Source organism: Manacus candei, unplaced genomic scaffold (assembly GCF_025592945.1).
Source record: "Manacus candei isolate 608988 ecotype Guabito, Panama unplaced genomic scaffold, ASM2559294v1 h1tg000057l, whole genome shotgun sequence".
NCBI classification, from domain to species: Eukaryota; Metazoa; Chordata; class Aves; order Passeriformes; family Pipridae; genus Manacus; species Manacus candei.
The window spans coordinates 13,414,334-13,429,206 of record NW_026138105.1 but is presented as its reverse complement, the minus strand read 5'-3'; the positions used below and the strand labels follow the sequence as shown (position 1 = coordinate 13,429,206).

General features: G+C 56.0%; 1 protein-coding gene across 4 annotated transcripts in view; it reads left to right on the top strand.

Annotated features, from left to right (window-relative positions):
* Positions 1–8,415, top strand: part of CDH22 (cadherin 22) — a 77,500-nt gene extending 69,085 nt beyond the window's left edge. For 3 of the 4 annotated variants that reach the window (XM_051803449.1, XM_051803450.1, XM_051803447.1), the window contains exons 11-12: positions 3,827–4,078; positions 5,495–8,415. In XM_051803449.1, coding sequence (XP_051659409.1) covers positions 3,827–4,078; positions 5,495–6,033 — 791 coding nt within the window. In that variant the 3' untranslated portion in view covers positions 6,034–8,415. The remainder of the gene's footprint in view (positions 1–3,826; positions 4,079–5,494) is intronic. The other variant, XM_051803451.1, reaches the window with a different exon arrangement.
* Positions 8,416–14,873: the final 6,458 nt, after the last annotated feature.

The window sequence follows — 14,873 nt, the reverse complement described above, 5'->3', positions numbered from 1 at the left end:
GATGGGGTCCGTGTGTAAAAGAGCATCGAACCTCCACGGGGCTGAGCAAACGGGGAAGGAGCAGCAGTGTTGCTGTGGCCTGGCACCCAGAGAACTCAGCAGAAGGAAGAGGCAAAAGGGAAAAACAGGATGTTTCTTCTACCAGCTGCACTACCTGGGGCTGAAGGGGGTCTGTTCCCTTTGGGCAGCCCTGGCAGCAGCGTGCCCGTGGGCCTGGCCGGGTGCCGTGGGCTCCTCCCTGGAGCTGGTGTGCCTGGGCACTGGTGCAGCAGGGCAGCTGCTGGAGAAGAGGAAGGCAGATGCTCGCAGGGCCCTGTGAGTGCAGGAGAGGGCAGGGACATCAAAATCCCTCCTGCTCTCCTAGCACTGCTTGAGATTGAGTTATGAGAAGGATTTATTAGTTCTGTCTTTGAGGCTGCCAAGAGCCTATTTGGAGAGGGAATCTGAGAGACTTAATTGTTTTATTATTCCTAGTGATGTTAAGCTCCCACCAGAGTATATTGTGTTTCTAAACTTTCCTTTAGGGCAGCCTTGATGGGTCCCTGCTCGCTCGGCTCGCATCGTTTCCTGCCTTGTCCAGTGACTTGTTCCTCAGGGGGACAGAGGGGCCGTCTCCTGCCCATCACACAAGGTGATGTGATGTGACGTGGGATAATGTCACTGTGTGATCAGGGAGAGGGTGGCAGAGGAAACCTGCAGAGAAAATGTCAGTTTGTGCAACAAGATGGCAGTGATAGCAAACGGTTTGGCTGGGGCATCACAGGACACTCGGCACAGCCTTTGGAGCGGTGTGACCGCAGCAGAAGGTGCAGCTTTGCGGGGACTGGGCAGGAAACCAAGTGTGGAGACCCAGACTTGTCTGTGCAGGGAAGCTGTGGATTAACGTCTGCTCCCGTTCCAGTGTGGGCAGCACTGCTCCTCGGCCTTGTCACCCCAGAAATGGACTTGGCAGGAAGCTGCTGAGGAGGAAGAGATGCAAGGGCTGCGGGGCCAGGCCTGCCCGGGCTGTGCTGTTGCAAACCAATCTGCGCCAAGACGCATCCTGAAGAAGCTGCTGTGGGTCAGCTGACTGTAAAGAAACAACCAAGAGAAATTACATTGTTTTGTAGGAGGTTGCTTTGGTTTCGTCTTCCAGGATACATTTTCCCAGACCCAGGTCAAAGGGACTGCGATTGCATGGCAGCAGCACGGCTTTTTTTGGAGTATCTCAGAGGGGAACACAGAAGTTTGCAAGTAACGGGAGTGCAAACACTTAACAGAGCAGACAGTTGTCCGTGGTTCTGGAGAGCCTGGGCACAGCTGGGGGGCAGTGGGGGGACGGCTGAGCCATTTCCATGCCCAAGGCAGCTGGTCCGTGCCAGGCTGGGCTCTGGCTGTCCAGCCTTGGTGAGCAGTGTCGCAGGTGTAGATGTGAAATTTCTGCAGATCTCCCTCCCGTAGGAAGGGCTCGTGTCACCCTGTTCAGAAGAGAAAATGCGGTTTCAAGACGTTTAAAATAGTGTTTGTAGTTGGGATTTTTGTTGCTCCCTTGCACCAAGTTTTGGATCACAGAGCAAACCCTCAGGCCCTTCCTGAGCCGAGGTTTCTCAGAGCAGAGCTGTCTGTCATGCTGCTCGTAGATTTAAGTACTGGCTGCTTTATTGTGACTTGGTGGGTTTGGCAGTGGCAATATTTCTCCTTCCAGTCCCTGGAGGTGGGGGCTGGGTGGTGCCACACTGCCTGAGCTGTCTCAGTTGAGCTGAGGTTGGTGTCTGCCTCTCTGCCACTTGCACGTGTATTTTCCCCTGGTTTCTAGAGACTGTTTCTAAAAATACAGCGTGGCAGGTCCCTAACAGGAGCTGGAGCTGGCTGTAAACAGAAGGGAGTTGCCAGCCTCCTGCTGCATTTCCAGAGAGGTTTGGAGCTGGTGCTACCCCTGCATTTACACAGTGCTGAAGGGCAGCTGGGAGAGCTCCCAAGCACTGTGTTCCTTCAGACCTGGGCCAGAGGTGAGCTGAGCTGTGGTGGAGGTGCAGGGCTGTGTGCTCAGGGATCCTCCGAGCCAGAATCTGACCCCAGCCCCTGTCTGGTGACCTGGCTGATGTGCCAGTGCCAGCAAAGATGACCCTCCTGGGCTGTGGCCAGAGCCTTGCTCTCTCACAGCACTTTGGTCTGTCCTATTTGTCCTGTGACTTTGTCTCCACTGGATCCAAGCGTCCGAGGCTTACCCTTAGCTGGGCTAGCTAGGAGTTAGTCCTGGTCTCTTGCTGAGATGGTGCCATTAACATTATTTATATCTCCCTGCTATGCTGCAGCAAGGCAGGGGGAGCAGCACCAAATGAGGTCTCATTACCTTTGTGCAAACGATTAGCATAACAATAACTTTTTTTTTCCTAGTTCATCCTTGGTAGGCCATAGGCAGATCTCAGCAGCCTGCCTGCACCCAGGGGTTGATGCTCCCCAGGCACCTCTGCCCAGGCTGGTGCTCCCCTGCTCGTCCTGCCAGCTCTGCCCAGTTCCACAGTGCTGGTACCATGTCCTGTTCCAGGAGTCTCAGCCACGGTGACTGGTGTCCTGCAGGGCAGGAGATGGGCTCTGTGCTCTGCTGTGCCCTGGCTGCCCTGCAGTGCCTCCAGGACTTGCTTCTCAGCTGGCTAGTGGGTCTTCCCCCCCTGCACTCAGCGCCTGCCCCTCTCCTGGCTCGCCTCCTGTCCCTGCCGTGCCCCGTGTGCTCTCATGCAGCACCCAATCCATACCGCAATTTCCGCGGTGGCAGCAGCCCAAGGGCCAGAGTTATAGTAGATGTCTTTTCCAATCAAAGAGCTGATTCATAGAGAAAGGGGCTGGTCCAGCACAAATCATGTCTGATGAGGACAGTCTGTAGACAGCAGCACCTTGCTGCGAGTGGGCCAGTCTGTGTTTTGTTAGATAAAGACTGCAGACAGTCAGCAGTGGCTTCTGAGACCTGACTGCAATTGTCACCTGCTGCTCAGCCCCACCCTGCCTGTGTTGCTGCTGGCAGCACCCCTGAGCAGGGAGTGGATCCGAGTGTCAGTCGCTGTCCCTGCCCTCCCTCCCTGCTCCCAGTCAGCAGCAGCTGCTTCTTGGGCTCGTCGCTGGCACCAGGGCCCTGGAGGGTCCCGTGAAGTGGCCGTGTTAATGGGATCGTAATGGGCTGTGCAGTGCCAGCTGAGCCCCTGAAGCAGCAGGGTGTGAGCAGATGGGGAGGAGGATGGCTGACTTGGCTGGGAGGATTGGAAGGAGCTCTGCCTGCTCCTTCAGGAGTTACAGAGGATCATAGGGGTGTTTGGCCCTCTGGCAGGGCCCTTCACATACATCTCTTGGGTTTGGAAGCTGTGTCTGCTCTTTCAGGCTCAGTGCCACCTGCACACCCTGTCTGCTCTGGTGTCCATGTCAGAAACTGATTTTTATCCTGATTCCGACTCTGTGCCACTCTCAGATGGTCTTTTGGAAGGTTTTTCCCCTCTCTCTGGTCTACCTGCTTTGTTTGTCAGTGCAGCTCAGACACTCACCTGCTGCTGCTCCTGTGTGAGGTTCAATCCTGGGTGTGCTGACAGGGAAACACCAGGCTGGCCCCGAGGTGCCAGCAAAGGGGCATGTGCTGGAGCAGAGCTGGGCACCTTCGGTCACTCAGGCTGCAGTGCTGGGGAGCCATGAGCTGGATCCCTGCAATGGAGCAGGGAGAGGCCCCAGCCTCTCTCAGGCCGGCTGCTGGAGATGGTGCACAAAGAGCTGCTGTTCATCCAGAGCATGGAGGAGCTCGTGGAGGGTCCTGCAGGCTGTGACATGGGGGTGACCTCACTGTGGGTTTGCTTGTTCCCTGCAGACAACACGGCTGCGGTGCACACACAGAGAGTGGGCTTCAACCGCCAGGAGCAGGACGTGTACCTGCTCCCCATTCTGGTGGTGGACAGCGGCCCCCCGGCCCTGAGCAGCACGGGGACTCTGACCATCCGTGTCTGTGGCTGCGACAGCAACGGGGCCATCCAGTCCTGCAACAGCACAGCCTATGTCGTGTCGGCCACGCTGAGCCCCGGCGCCCTCATCGCGCTGCTGGTCTGTGTCCTCATTCTGGTTGGTGAGTTCCTGCCTGTCCCCCCGGGCCCCTCTTGTCCTGTCCCAGGTCCCCTCCGTCAGCATCACATGAACACGTGCAGGCTGGTGCTGTGGGCATGGAGCAGGCTGCATCTGTCTGCTCCCTGGTAGCTGCAGCATGGGAGGCAGGAATCTCAGCCCTGCCAGTGGGGGACCAGCAGGGAAGCTCCCGTGTTCGCCCCAGCTCCTGTGTGCTGGGCTCCACGAGGCAGCCGGGGCAGGGCTCCCTGTGCCAGGCAGGTGTGCCCAGCAGAGCCTGGAGAGCTGCTGGTTCCATCCCCACCTGGATGGGCAGGAGCCAAGAGCTCTCACCAGCTGCCCTGCTGTGCCCACTCAGGTGTCTCAGAGCAGACAGGGTGTGTGTGCTCCCAGCATGTGACCAAGGCTGGCAGATGTGGGGTGCACAGGTGTGCTCTTACCTGAAAGGGTCAGTGTTGGAGCATGTGTGAGCACGTGGGCAGGACATGGAGCTGGGGTGCAGGCAAACCAGAGCACTGCCCAGATCAGGACCTGTGCCCCGGGAATGCTGCTGCCAGCCACTGACACACTGGCACAAACTTTGCTGGGCCACCACGGCATGACGTGTAGGTGCAGGGGGAGCATGGGCTTGTGTGCACATGGGAAGGGGCTCTGAGCATGGGGTGTTGTGCTGCCCTCAGGTCTAGCAGAGGGCAGTTGATGGATGCAGCTGCTGAAAGCCCTCAGGCCCTGGGACTGGCTCCTGGCTGGTTCCAAGGGCTGTTCAGACACCTGTAGGAGCCAGCGTGTTGTTTGGTGAGGTCTCCTTCTGCTTGGCATGGCTCCACTCCCCGTCTCCTGCTGCATCTCCATTCAGAAAACCCTTTCCCACAGGGTGCACTTTACACTGGTTTCATTTTCCAACGCAGCGCAAACAAATTTCTGCCTAATTGCCCAAACGAATAAAGTGCACATCGGTGCTTTAAAGGTGATGGGCTGAATGGATGATGATCCAGGACACAGCTGCGGCTCACTGCTCAGGCTCTCTACCATCTGCTCCACGCTCACCCACCCAACATTTGGCTGCTGCTGTGATTCATGCACCCCCTTTTCCTACTCATCTTCTGCAGAACCCATCCGTTTGTCTGTCCAGCCGTGTGTTTATCCATCTGTCCCTCCTGTCTCGGCGGTCGCGCTGCATGGGAAAGGAAGCTCCCGGTCTGCACTGGAGCCCGGGCAAACCTCTCTCCAAGCCGGTTCACAGCACGGCTGCTGCTCGATGAGCCTGGCTGATCGGAACCGTCTGGCGTTCCGGCGGGGCTCCCCGTGCCAGGGGGTGCTCTGCCTCTGCATCTGCTGCCGAGCAGGAGGTGTCCTCACCCCGCGGGAGCACAGCTTCCACGAGACCCTGCACCCGTCTGACCATCTCTTCCTTTCCCAGTGCTGGTCCTTCTGATCCTCACGCTGAAGCGACACCACAAAAGCCACCTGACTTCTGAGGATGACGAGGACATGAGGGACAATGTCATCAAATACAACGATGAAGGGGGCGGCGAGCAGGACACGGAGGCCTACGACATGTCAGCCCTGCGCAGTCTCTACGACTTCAGTGAGATCAAAGGTGGCGATGGAGGTGGGGGGCCAGGAGATGGGGGCCCGGGCAGAAACCCCGCCTCTGAGCTCCATGCCCTCCCACAGTGGGTGCAGAGCCCGGACCTGGACTTCTCTGTGTTCAGAGACTATATCTGCAGGAAGGTGGAGCAGGCGGACGAGGACCTCTCTGTACCGCCCTATGACTCATTCCAGACCTATGCCTTTGAGGGCTCGGACTCCCCTGTGCCCTCCCTGAGCTCCATCAACACCTGGTCCAGCAGTTCGGAGCAGGACTTCTCGTACCTGAGGGGCTGGGGGCCACGCTTCCGGCAGCTGGCAGCGCTGTACGCGGGGCGCAGGGGCGAGGAGGACAGTGAGGAGTCGTAGCTGCCTCACCAACCCCTGCCAGGCTCCCGGTGCCTCCTGGACTGCGGCTCCTGCACCGCGAGGTGCCACGTGGGGACCGTGGCCAGACTCCACGGCTGCCACAAAGGGGCTGCGCCGCAGGGCCGGGGGCACTGGGGAACTGCTCCTCTGCAGCTGCCTCCTGCTTGGGTGGGCTCCGCACCCCCGAGGAGGGGCTGGGGAGCCTGGAGGAGCCTGGCTGTGGTGTCTTCATCTCCTCAGTGCCTGTCCTCATTAGAGCACTACGCATTAACTTAAGGAAGAAAATCTAATTCAAGAGAGTTTGGAGACTTGATTTCTCCCCCCACAAATTATCATTTAAATAGATCTGTTCGGTGAGCCCCATCCAGGAGAGGAAGAGCAAACCGGGAGCCTTTTGTTGTCTAAATTGTTTTTGTCACTTGAGTCAGAGTATTTGAAGAGCTTTGATTTCTTTAAGAGCTTTCCTTTCAGAAGGAAACAAGCTTTTAACTTCTGTTAAGATTTCCCCCCCTTAAGTTCACTCGCTTTTTTGGAGTCTTCCTTCTCTCTGTTCCCTGTGGGCCTCTCAGCAGCCCCCAGCTGCCAGCATGGCATTGGAGGGATCACATGCTGCACAGAGCAGCCGCTCACCTCAAACCACACTTCACCCCCACACTGCAGTCTCTTCGCCCCTGTCTTGTGGTCACAGAGGTGCTTGTGATGTGAAGGGGCTGTCCAACACTCCCTGCACAGCAGACATTGTCTGCAAGGTCCTGGAGTGCCCCACAAGCCCCAGTGACAGATGGGGACATCCCACCCATGACCGAGGCACGGTGCTGTGGCCTGAGCTGCAGGGCAGTCGCAGTGCTGGGGAGCACCATCAGAGGGGCCCAGAGAAGCACCCCCAGTGGGCTCTGCCAGCCCCTCATGTGGGACTCAGGGTTTATGGAGCTCTCAGTCAGGCACTGGCTCTCACCAAACGGTATGAGCTGCACAGGGCAGCAGGCAGGACATCAGTGCTACCTGACCCACAGCAGCTGGGGAGAGCTGCATCCCATGGAGGACTATGCTGCAGCGTACGAGATAACCCCAGCCCCTGACTGGGGGGAATAACTCCTGCTTACACCCAGCTGACAGCAAAGCATCATCATGGGCGACAGAAAAGCCATCCCCAGGAGGTGTACACGAGGCCAGGTCCTGCTTGTGCTGCTCTGCCTGCTGGCTGCAGGCTGGGCAGCAAATCTGTAACACCTTGTGGTCTCTGGGGTGTTGCCACCCCGGCACAGTGCCCTGCAAGAAACCAGCATGAGCTGCCACAGTGGGGCTGCCTTTGCATGAAATTCCTGGGTTTGGAAGGCAGGTCAGGAAGATGCCAGCAGGACGTGCCATTGCTCCTTGGGCTGTAGATGATGCTGGAGGAAAGCATGGGGTGCCCTGTGCCTTCCCAGCCTGCCGACTACCCCGGGGGGGACTGAACAGCATGTGGAGCGATGCCCTCACACAGCGTCTCAGGCAGCGCTGGCTAGTGCAGCTCCTTATCTGTTCATGTTGGGAAAAAAATCAATTATATCCTTGATAGGTAACTGATAAGGTCTCCCAAGGCCTGACACATCCTGGGCTTATCATTGGGTTTGTCCTTTTAGTTTAACCACAGTGTTTTCTCTCCTTGGAGAAGGTTTAACTGTAAATGTACATGTGTGTTCATTTTTTTACCGTGTGTTGCTTCCCGGCTGCTGGTGTTGGTCCTTTGGCTGCAGCGTGAGACCTGACAGTGGAGAGGGACAGGACCTGTCCTTGTCACAGTGCCTGCCCTGCCCGCTGCTGCCACGGCCACCTGTGCAGAGCCCCAGCTTGGCTCATACCGGGACCAGGAGCTCCTTTCTCCGTAGGGCCTCTCTGGTCCCCCCGAGGAGGCGGTGGATGCCGTGGCTGGCACCCAGCCTGGCGTGCTGCTGGTTCACTGTGATGATGCTGGGGAGGCAGCGGGGCTCTGGAGGGCCAGCTCTGGCCGCGCTGCCTCGGGCAAGTCATGCCCTGCACCACCCCCTGCCCCCCCTCCCCGTGCAGGAGAATGGAGAAAGCCCTCTCTTTCCTCAGGAATGTGTTCGTGTTTTCCCTCTGGGCTGCAGATCCGTGCCCGAGCCCCTCCGGCACTGGCCCTTCCTCTAGCCAAGTGTTGTGCAATAGCAGGGCTCTGTCCTAGGAGATGGGGTCTGACAGGGTCCGTGTTTAGCAAACCTCCCACCGGGTTCCCCCCATCCCTGCCCGGCGCATGCACGCACGCTTGCGTTTTAGTTTCTACCCCACGTGTAAATAGGGGAGGAGCGCGGTGCCGAGCCGGCCGCGCCGCGCTGCCCGCGCCCCCTGCCCCGCACCCGCGGGGGGAGCCGGCAGCTGCCACCGTGTCTGATGGAGTCACACTTCGGTTTTTGTTTCTCTACCCAGATGAAATTAGAAGGTTGATTTCCTCACCCTTGTTATTTTTTTTCAAGGTCTTTCTGGGACCTGGAAATAAATTATTTCCTTGTCGTCCAGCCCGAGTCTTATGTGCGTATTTTGTCTGGTTTCCTCTCCTCACATTGCACTGTCAGTGTGGTCCCATCAGCACCTTTCCAGAGGGGCCAGGTGCTGCCTGTGGCAGAACAAGCTGTGGCAAAGCCTAGCACAGCCCATCCACCTGCTGCCCGCAGCGCATTCCCACTGGCAGGATGCTGCATCTCTGGCTTCTTCCCATTTTTCATTGAAACGCTCATCAGAAAAAGCTTCTTCAAGAGAAGGGTAATTTTTTTCTGTCTGAATTTGAAGGAAACGATGAAAAAATGTGCCCTTGGCTTTCTCTATTCCTGGGCCCCAAGGCATGTGGCTGCTGGCCGTGGAGGGATGGAGCAGGCATGGAGAGGAAACATGGCTGAGCTCAGTGGTGGCCTCAGTGCAGGTCAGCAGATAGAACAGGCAGACTTTAAACCGCTCCATAAAGTGATGGTCATTTAAACAGCAACTTGCATCCTGGCTCCAAAACAGGATTATTGATCCCCCAGGTCTTTGAGTGTTTCCGTATCCTTCGCCATCCCCGTGCCTCCCCTCCATCCTGCTCCCTTGATTATTCACTAAATGTTATGGAAGAAGCATCTGGTGACCTTTGATGACAGCAGTTAGTGGGATGCTGTGACAGAAGGGGTTAGTCTGGAGGCTGGAGGGTTTTCCAGAAGCACAAGGTGTGCTGCCAGACCTCAATGTGCACAGTTTTCCTTTTCACAGTTTCAGTAAGTGCCTCTACAGCTGCCAGCCTTGAGGAGGCCTTTCTGCCAGCGTCACCATTAATTACCCCCTCACAGTGAGTCCGCCAGCACTGCGCTTGCAGCCACCTGCTCCGGCAGGTCTGGACACTTGGCCGGTTCCTGTTTGCAGAGAGCTGATGCTTGCTGTGTGTTTCCACTCAGGTTTCCAGCCCAGGTCCTTGACAACATGAACTCTCATTCAGCTGCAGCCCACACAAACCTGTTTTCGAAGTCCTGCTGTCCCACTTAAGGCACCCAAACACCTTGGAACTCTGGAGGTCAGTGCCTGGAGTGTTCTGGGAGCTCCATGTTGAGGAGGAGGTATCTGCAGTCACCGTACTCCTTGCAGTGACAAAGTGACAAGTGCCTGGAGTTGAGTGGCGAGCCTGGGCTGTGCAGAAGGATTTGCTTCTTGATATTGTGGAGAAATTGAGAGAGCTCAAAGCAACAAATTGCCAGCCAGAACCAGACCCTTCACTACAAAAGAGGAGGATTATCGAGAGCTCTGATTGCAGAAGCATCTGTGAAGATGCTTGGAGAGCTCCATGCCTCCTCAACAGGGCCCTTTCTTTGGAAATTTTCATATAGCAGCTCTCTCTCTCCAGCAGTTGCACAACAGCCTCGTTGCAGAGCAGGACAAGGGCAGGTCCCTCTCCTCCCCCTTCCACAGGAGAGGAAGCCAGTCCTGCTCTGCAGATGATGGCCCTCGCCACGTGGTACACGGCCTGTGGCTGTCTGCTGGCAGTGGCAGAGGATGGTGGCACTTGCTGCTGTCACATTCTGAACGGGTCCTGCAGGGCTGGTGCTGCTGTTCCCCATTGACCCCTGGCTGTTGCAGCCCCAGCACAGCGAGGCTGCATCAGTCACCTCCAATGCCTGCACTGAGCCACGGCAAGCTCCAGAAGGCAAGGTGTCCAGGCCTCCTCCAGAGAGGTATTTGCAAAAGATGGATGTGATCTGCTGGGATCATTAAGGGGAAGTGAAAAAAGGGCAGTGATACCTGCACCCTCAGGAGGGAAATCCATCTCTGGTAACTGAGTGCAACAAGGCTGTGTCAACCTCCACCTCCCGCTCCCGCTGGCAATACACTGCTTGGGAAGGTGATCCCTTCTCCCCCGTATCCTCTGAGGAAGCTGCTTTATCACTAGAAAGCTGACTCCTCTAACCACCTCCACTACAGCTAATATCCCAGCTCCCTACGTCCTTTCATTTACCAAGCCCTTGAGCTTCCTTCAGGGTTGGTGTCAGACTGTCCTCCCTGCTCAGCAAAATCTCAGTTTTACACCTCTGCCCTGTGCTCAGTGCAGGCAGCAGCTCTGTCTTGTCAGGACTCTCTTGCTGTGCCACAGTGGTCCAGTTTGTGCTCTCTACTTGCTGTGGCTCTGCTGCCTCCCAGCCCATCCCAGGAGTGTTCCCAGCATCTGGAGATGACCTGGCCTTGTGCTTGTGCTTGGCAGCAGGTCTTGCTTCCCTGGTCACTGGCAGAAATGGTGCAGTGTTTCCAGGCAGCTGTCATGGCTCTGTCCCCACAGCCAGAGGAGTTGGAGAGAAACAAAATCATTGTATTTTGTGTGGCCCTGGAATCCCTCTCCCGGGCAGTCAGTGAGGCTGAAACCACCCCTTGCCCTGCTTAGCAGCCAGGTCAGTGTGGTAGAGATCTGGTGTTCCTGCTACCACCAGGACTACATCCATTTGGGATGCTGGTGCCGTGCCGAGCGGCCGTCATCTGTCATGCACACGTCCCAGCCTGGGCTTTCTGCAGCCTAAAGATCCCTTTTCAGATGAGTGTGGATTTAATGACTGTTCTTCAGATTCTCAGGGAAGGACCTTGGGCTTTGCAAAGCTGAATCCAGCACAGGTGGACAGAGTCTGAAGCAGTTGGGATACACAGGCAAAGCACAAACAGGGGCCCTCACACAGGAATCACACAACCCTGGCTTTGCAAAGGGCCCCGTCCTGCCCCACCTGTCCTCACCACTGCCCCCACCCACGCTGGAACGCATTTGTGGGGGGGTCAACATCTGGCATTTAACATCACAACCTTGGGCAGCAAGGAAGGGTAAAAGCAGGAGCAGGAGCCCAGTGCTTTGGCATTTGCCTTCCCTGGCAAACATGTCACCATCCACCCACCTCTTCTGTTGCTGAGTGCCCTGGTCTGCCGTGGTTGGGAGGCCAAGTGGTGGTTCTCAGACATCCCTCTTCTGTTGTCAGTGACAGCAAGTGTTTGTGGCTCAGGGGTTGTTACTGCTCGTGTCCAGCTACACTGTGGGCTTATAGACATCCATTTTTCATCTCTTCATCGCTGCTGTGGAGGAGCTGCTCAGGTGAGCATGAATTGGTCCAACTGTTCACTGGGGGAACAGCCACCAGCCATTTCTAAGCAGAATGCATCCCTTTAGCTAGTGTTTCTACCATGGTAATTTGGGAAATTTTAATCCCTTTTCTGCTGGAGGAAACATGCATTGCCCCCCACCCCAGCAGAGCCAGTGGTCAGGAGTCACTCACCTTTAGCCAGGAGCCAGGCAGCTGTTGAAATCCCTTCACACTACACACAAATTAGGCATTGAAAACACTCATTACAGCCAACATGACACGCCTTCATTATTCCAGAATAATTGTCTGAAAGGCTCAGCTCGGAGCACAAGCTTCACTTGGTGCAGGAATGTGATAAAAAGAAAACAGGAAGTGCAATCAATGCTTGTAATCCTTTTAAATAAAAAGGTACTTGCTAGTAGCTGCCAACATCTTTAAAAAGCTGTGATTTCCCCGGAGAGAGCCCTTATCAGCTATGACTGCGTGTCATTCTGGCTGTCTGTCAATCCATCAGACTTCAGTGCCACTGACATTAAGAAGCCAGGCGTTAAGATTATCACATTTACCCGTAATGTAGCACAGATTGTGTTGACATTTGGGAAGTATTCCACCACAGGAGCTATTTGACTTCAATGCTTTCTTTCTGAAGAAACAAATGCTTTGAAATATTTGAGGGCAGGAGCCTGCTCTGCCTGCAGGGTGCTGGCGTGGGGAGCAGGAGGAGGGTGAGGGTGTGCGGGCAATGACCATGAGCAGGAGAGATGCTGACCATGCCGTTGGTGTGGAGAGCAGACCCAGGCTCTGAGAAGGCTGGGGGGGGCTGAATCCCAGGAATGCTGCTCTCCCATTCTTTCTTGCACCTGTCACAGAACAGTCAAGTACTTGGGTTGGCTGAGGAGGGATCCCCTGCCCGCCAAGGACAGCCACAGTGCAGAACCCACTGTGCCACGGGGACCCAGAGAGCAGCACCCTCTATTTGCACTGTCCTTCCTTCTCCTGGCATTCCTCCTCCCGGGAAGGCCTCAGCTCTGTCCACAGCAAAGAAGGGGATATTCCAGGCTAGGCCATAGAAACAATGGTAAATGACCTGAAATGAACTGATTAATCTCTTTAAATAACTGTGAAACCGTTCTCCAGAAAAAGTTAATCTACTCTAAATGGCTCTGGTGCTTTTCCTGGGCTCCAATCAATACGTGGTCGCTTGCTTTTCATGTGTAATTCACAGTAATTGCAAAAGAGCGCTTTCTGAAGAAAATGACACTCTGCAAGCAGAAATGCAAAGAGACACAAGGACTAATTGTCTTTAAATCCCAGCACAAGGCACACTGTCGGACATGCTGGCAAGCTGGAGGTGCTACAGCATCACAGCTCCATGTCCTGGGCTTCTCTCCGGGAAGCTGCTGGAGGTGTTGGAGCGTGTTGTGTCCAGATGGTTTAGCTGGGAAGCTCAGCTGCTTCCAGGTCTGGCTGCCAGGACCTTGGCCTGTGGACCCCCAGCCCAGCAGCTGCAGAGATGAGGTGGCTGCAGGATTACAAGTTTAGGCAAAGACACATTCCATTCCTGCCACCACAGACATCACTGGGACCTGGAGGCAGCCATACCCCCTGCCAGGCTGTCCCATCCAGACCAGCACTGCCTCTGCACAGCAGCATTCTCCCATCACCCAGGACGTCTGTGGCCCAGGATGAGCCCTATGTGCAGAGCTGGTGCAGCCAGGTCTGTCCTGTCCCCTTCATCTCCTGCTCAAGTTTTCACCAGACTGAATTACCCCACCCTTGCTCAACCTCGAGCCGTGTCTGCCTGATAGTAGGACAGACACCCCCTTCCAAGGAGTCCATTGCTTTTCCATCATATGCTGTAAAACCAGAGCATAATTTTCCAGGATGTCATTCTAATTCTAGTAAGAGAGCTTATTACTTGAGATTTGCCCATAAAATAGCCCGGTGAGTTAGGCCGGTGTGCCTGTGGGTTTGCACATCCATCCCTCCATCCCAGGGGCGGCAGGCTCTCCGCAGGGCAGGGGAGCAGGTCCAGGGGCTGAGGTGAGCATGCCACAGTGATTGACACGCTGCTTTTACCAGCTGTAAAGCCTCTGACATATTCCTTTTGGCTCGGTGCAGATCTGCACTGCTGAGCTCCAGCACAAATGTCATTAAAACATGTTCTACCCATGGTACCTATAAATAATTGAGGCAGCAGGTCTGCGCTGAGCTCTGTGCTGCAACTTTCTGCTCCTCCAGCGAGGGGGCCAGGAAGATGACCTCTCCTCCCACTCACTGTCTTTGAGGTGAAGGGGCACCTGGTGTTTGTCCCCCCACTCATTTCTCTGTATTCCCAGGCCATGCGGGAGCTCTCAGGGCTGGGGCTTCTGGGGTGCTCCCTGCAGAGAGGTGAGTGCAGACCACTGGGCTCCAGACCTTGCCTTTGTGGACCATGAACAATGCCTGGCTCCTGCACTGGGCACTGTCATGTGTGGCTGTGTGGGGAGCACCCAGCACCCAGGTAGAGGGGCCCCAGGACTCCTGGGGTGGGCAGTGGCTCCTGGCTGCCTGTGCCCACCACTTCCCAAACTGCTCAGAGTTCCAGAGCTGCCCAGGGTCTCACTGCCTGCAGGTCTCGCTGCATCAACACATGGCCTGCGTGGGTAAATACTATCTGAAATAGCTTAATGCACTTGGATGCATTTCCAATACTGTCACTAAACGTGTGGGAAATTCACAAACCTGGCAGGGAAATCCATGGCTGATAACATTTGTCGCTGCTGTGGCTTTGCCAGTGCAATCCATCCCCGAGCACAGCTTTCCTTACCTGGCCAAGGCTGGTGGGGGCATCCTGTCCCTGTGTGAGACCCACCACAGTGGGTACCCATCCTGCTACTCATCTCATTCACGGTTCAGACCACTCCAACCTTTCTGCAAGCCCTAGCACAAAGGGTGAGTGCCACCCTTGACCTGGGCTCCTGCAAGCCGGCTGGGATGGGCCGTGGGCTGGCAGATGAGCTTGCAGGCAAGGCAGCAGTTTGGGACACCTGCATGGGACACCCACGTGGGACACCAGCGGGTTGCTCTGTCACTGGTGAGAGGGGCGAGTTCACACCTTCAGCACCAGCCCCCTGCACCTCCTATCAGGCAGTTCTGGCTCCCTTCATGCCCACAAGCAAGTTTTTTCATTCTTCCCTTCTCATGACAGCCACCAACTCCCCCGTACCAGTGGGAGTCACTTGTAGGCATTGCACTGGGAACTTGCAGTATAAATATGAAGTGCTAATA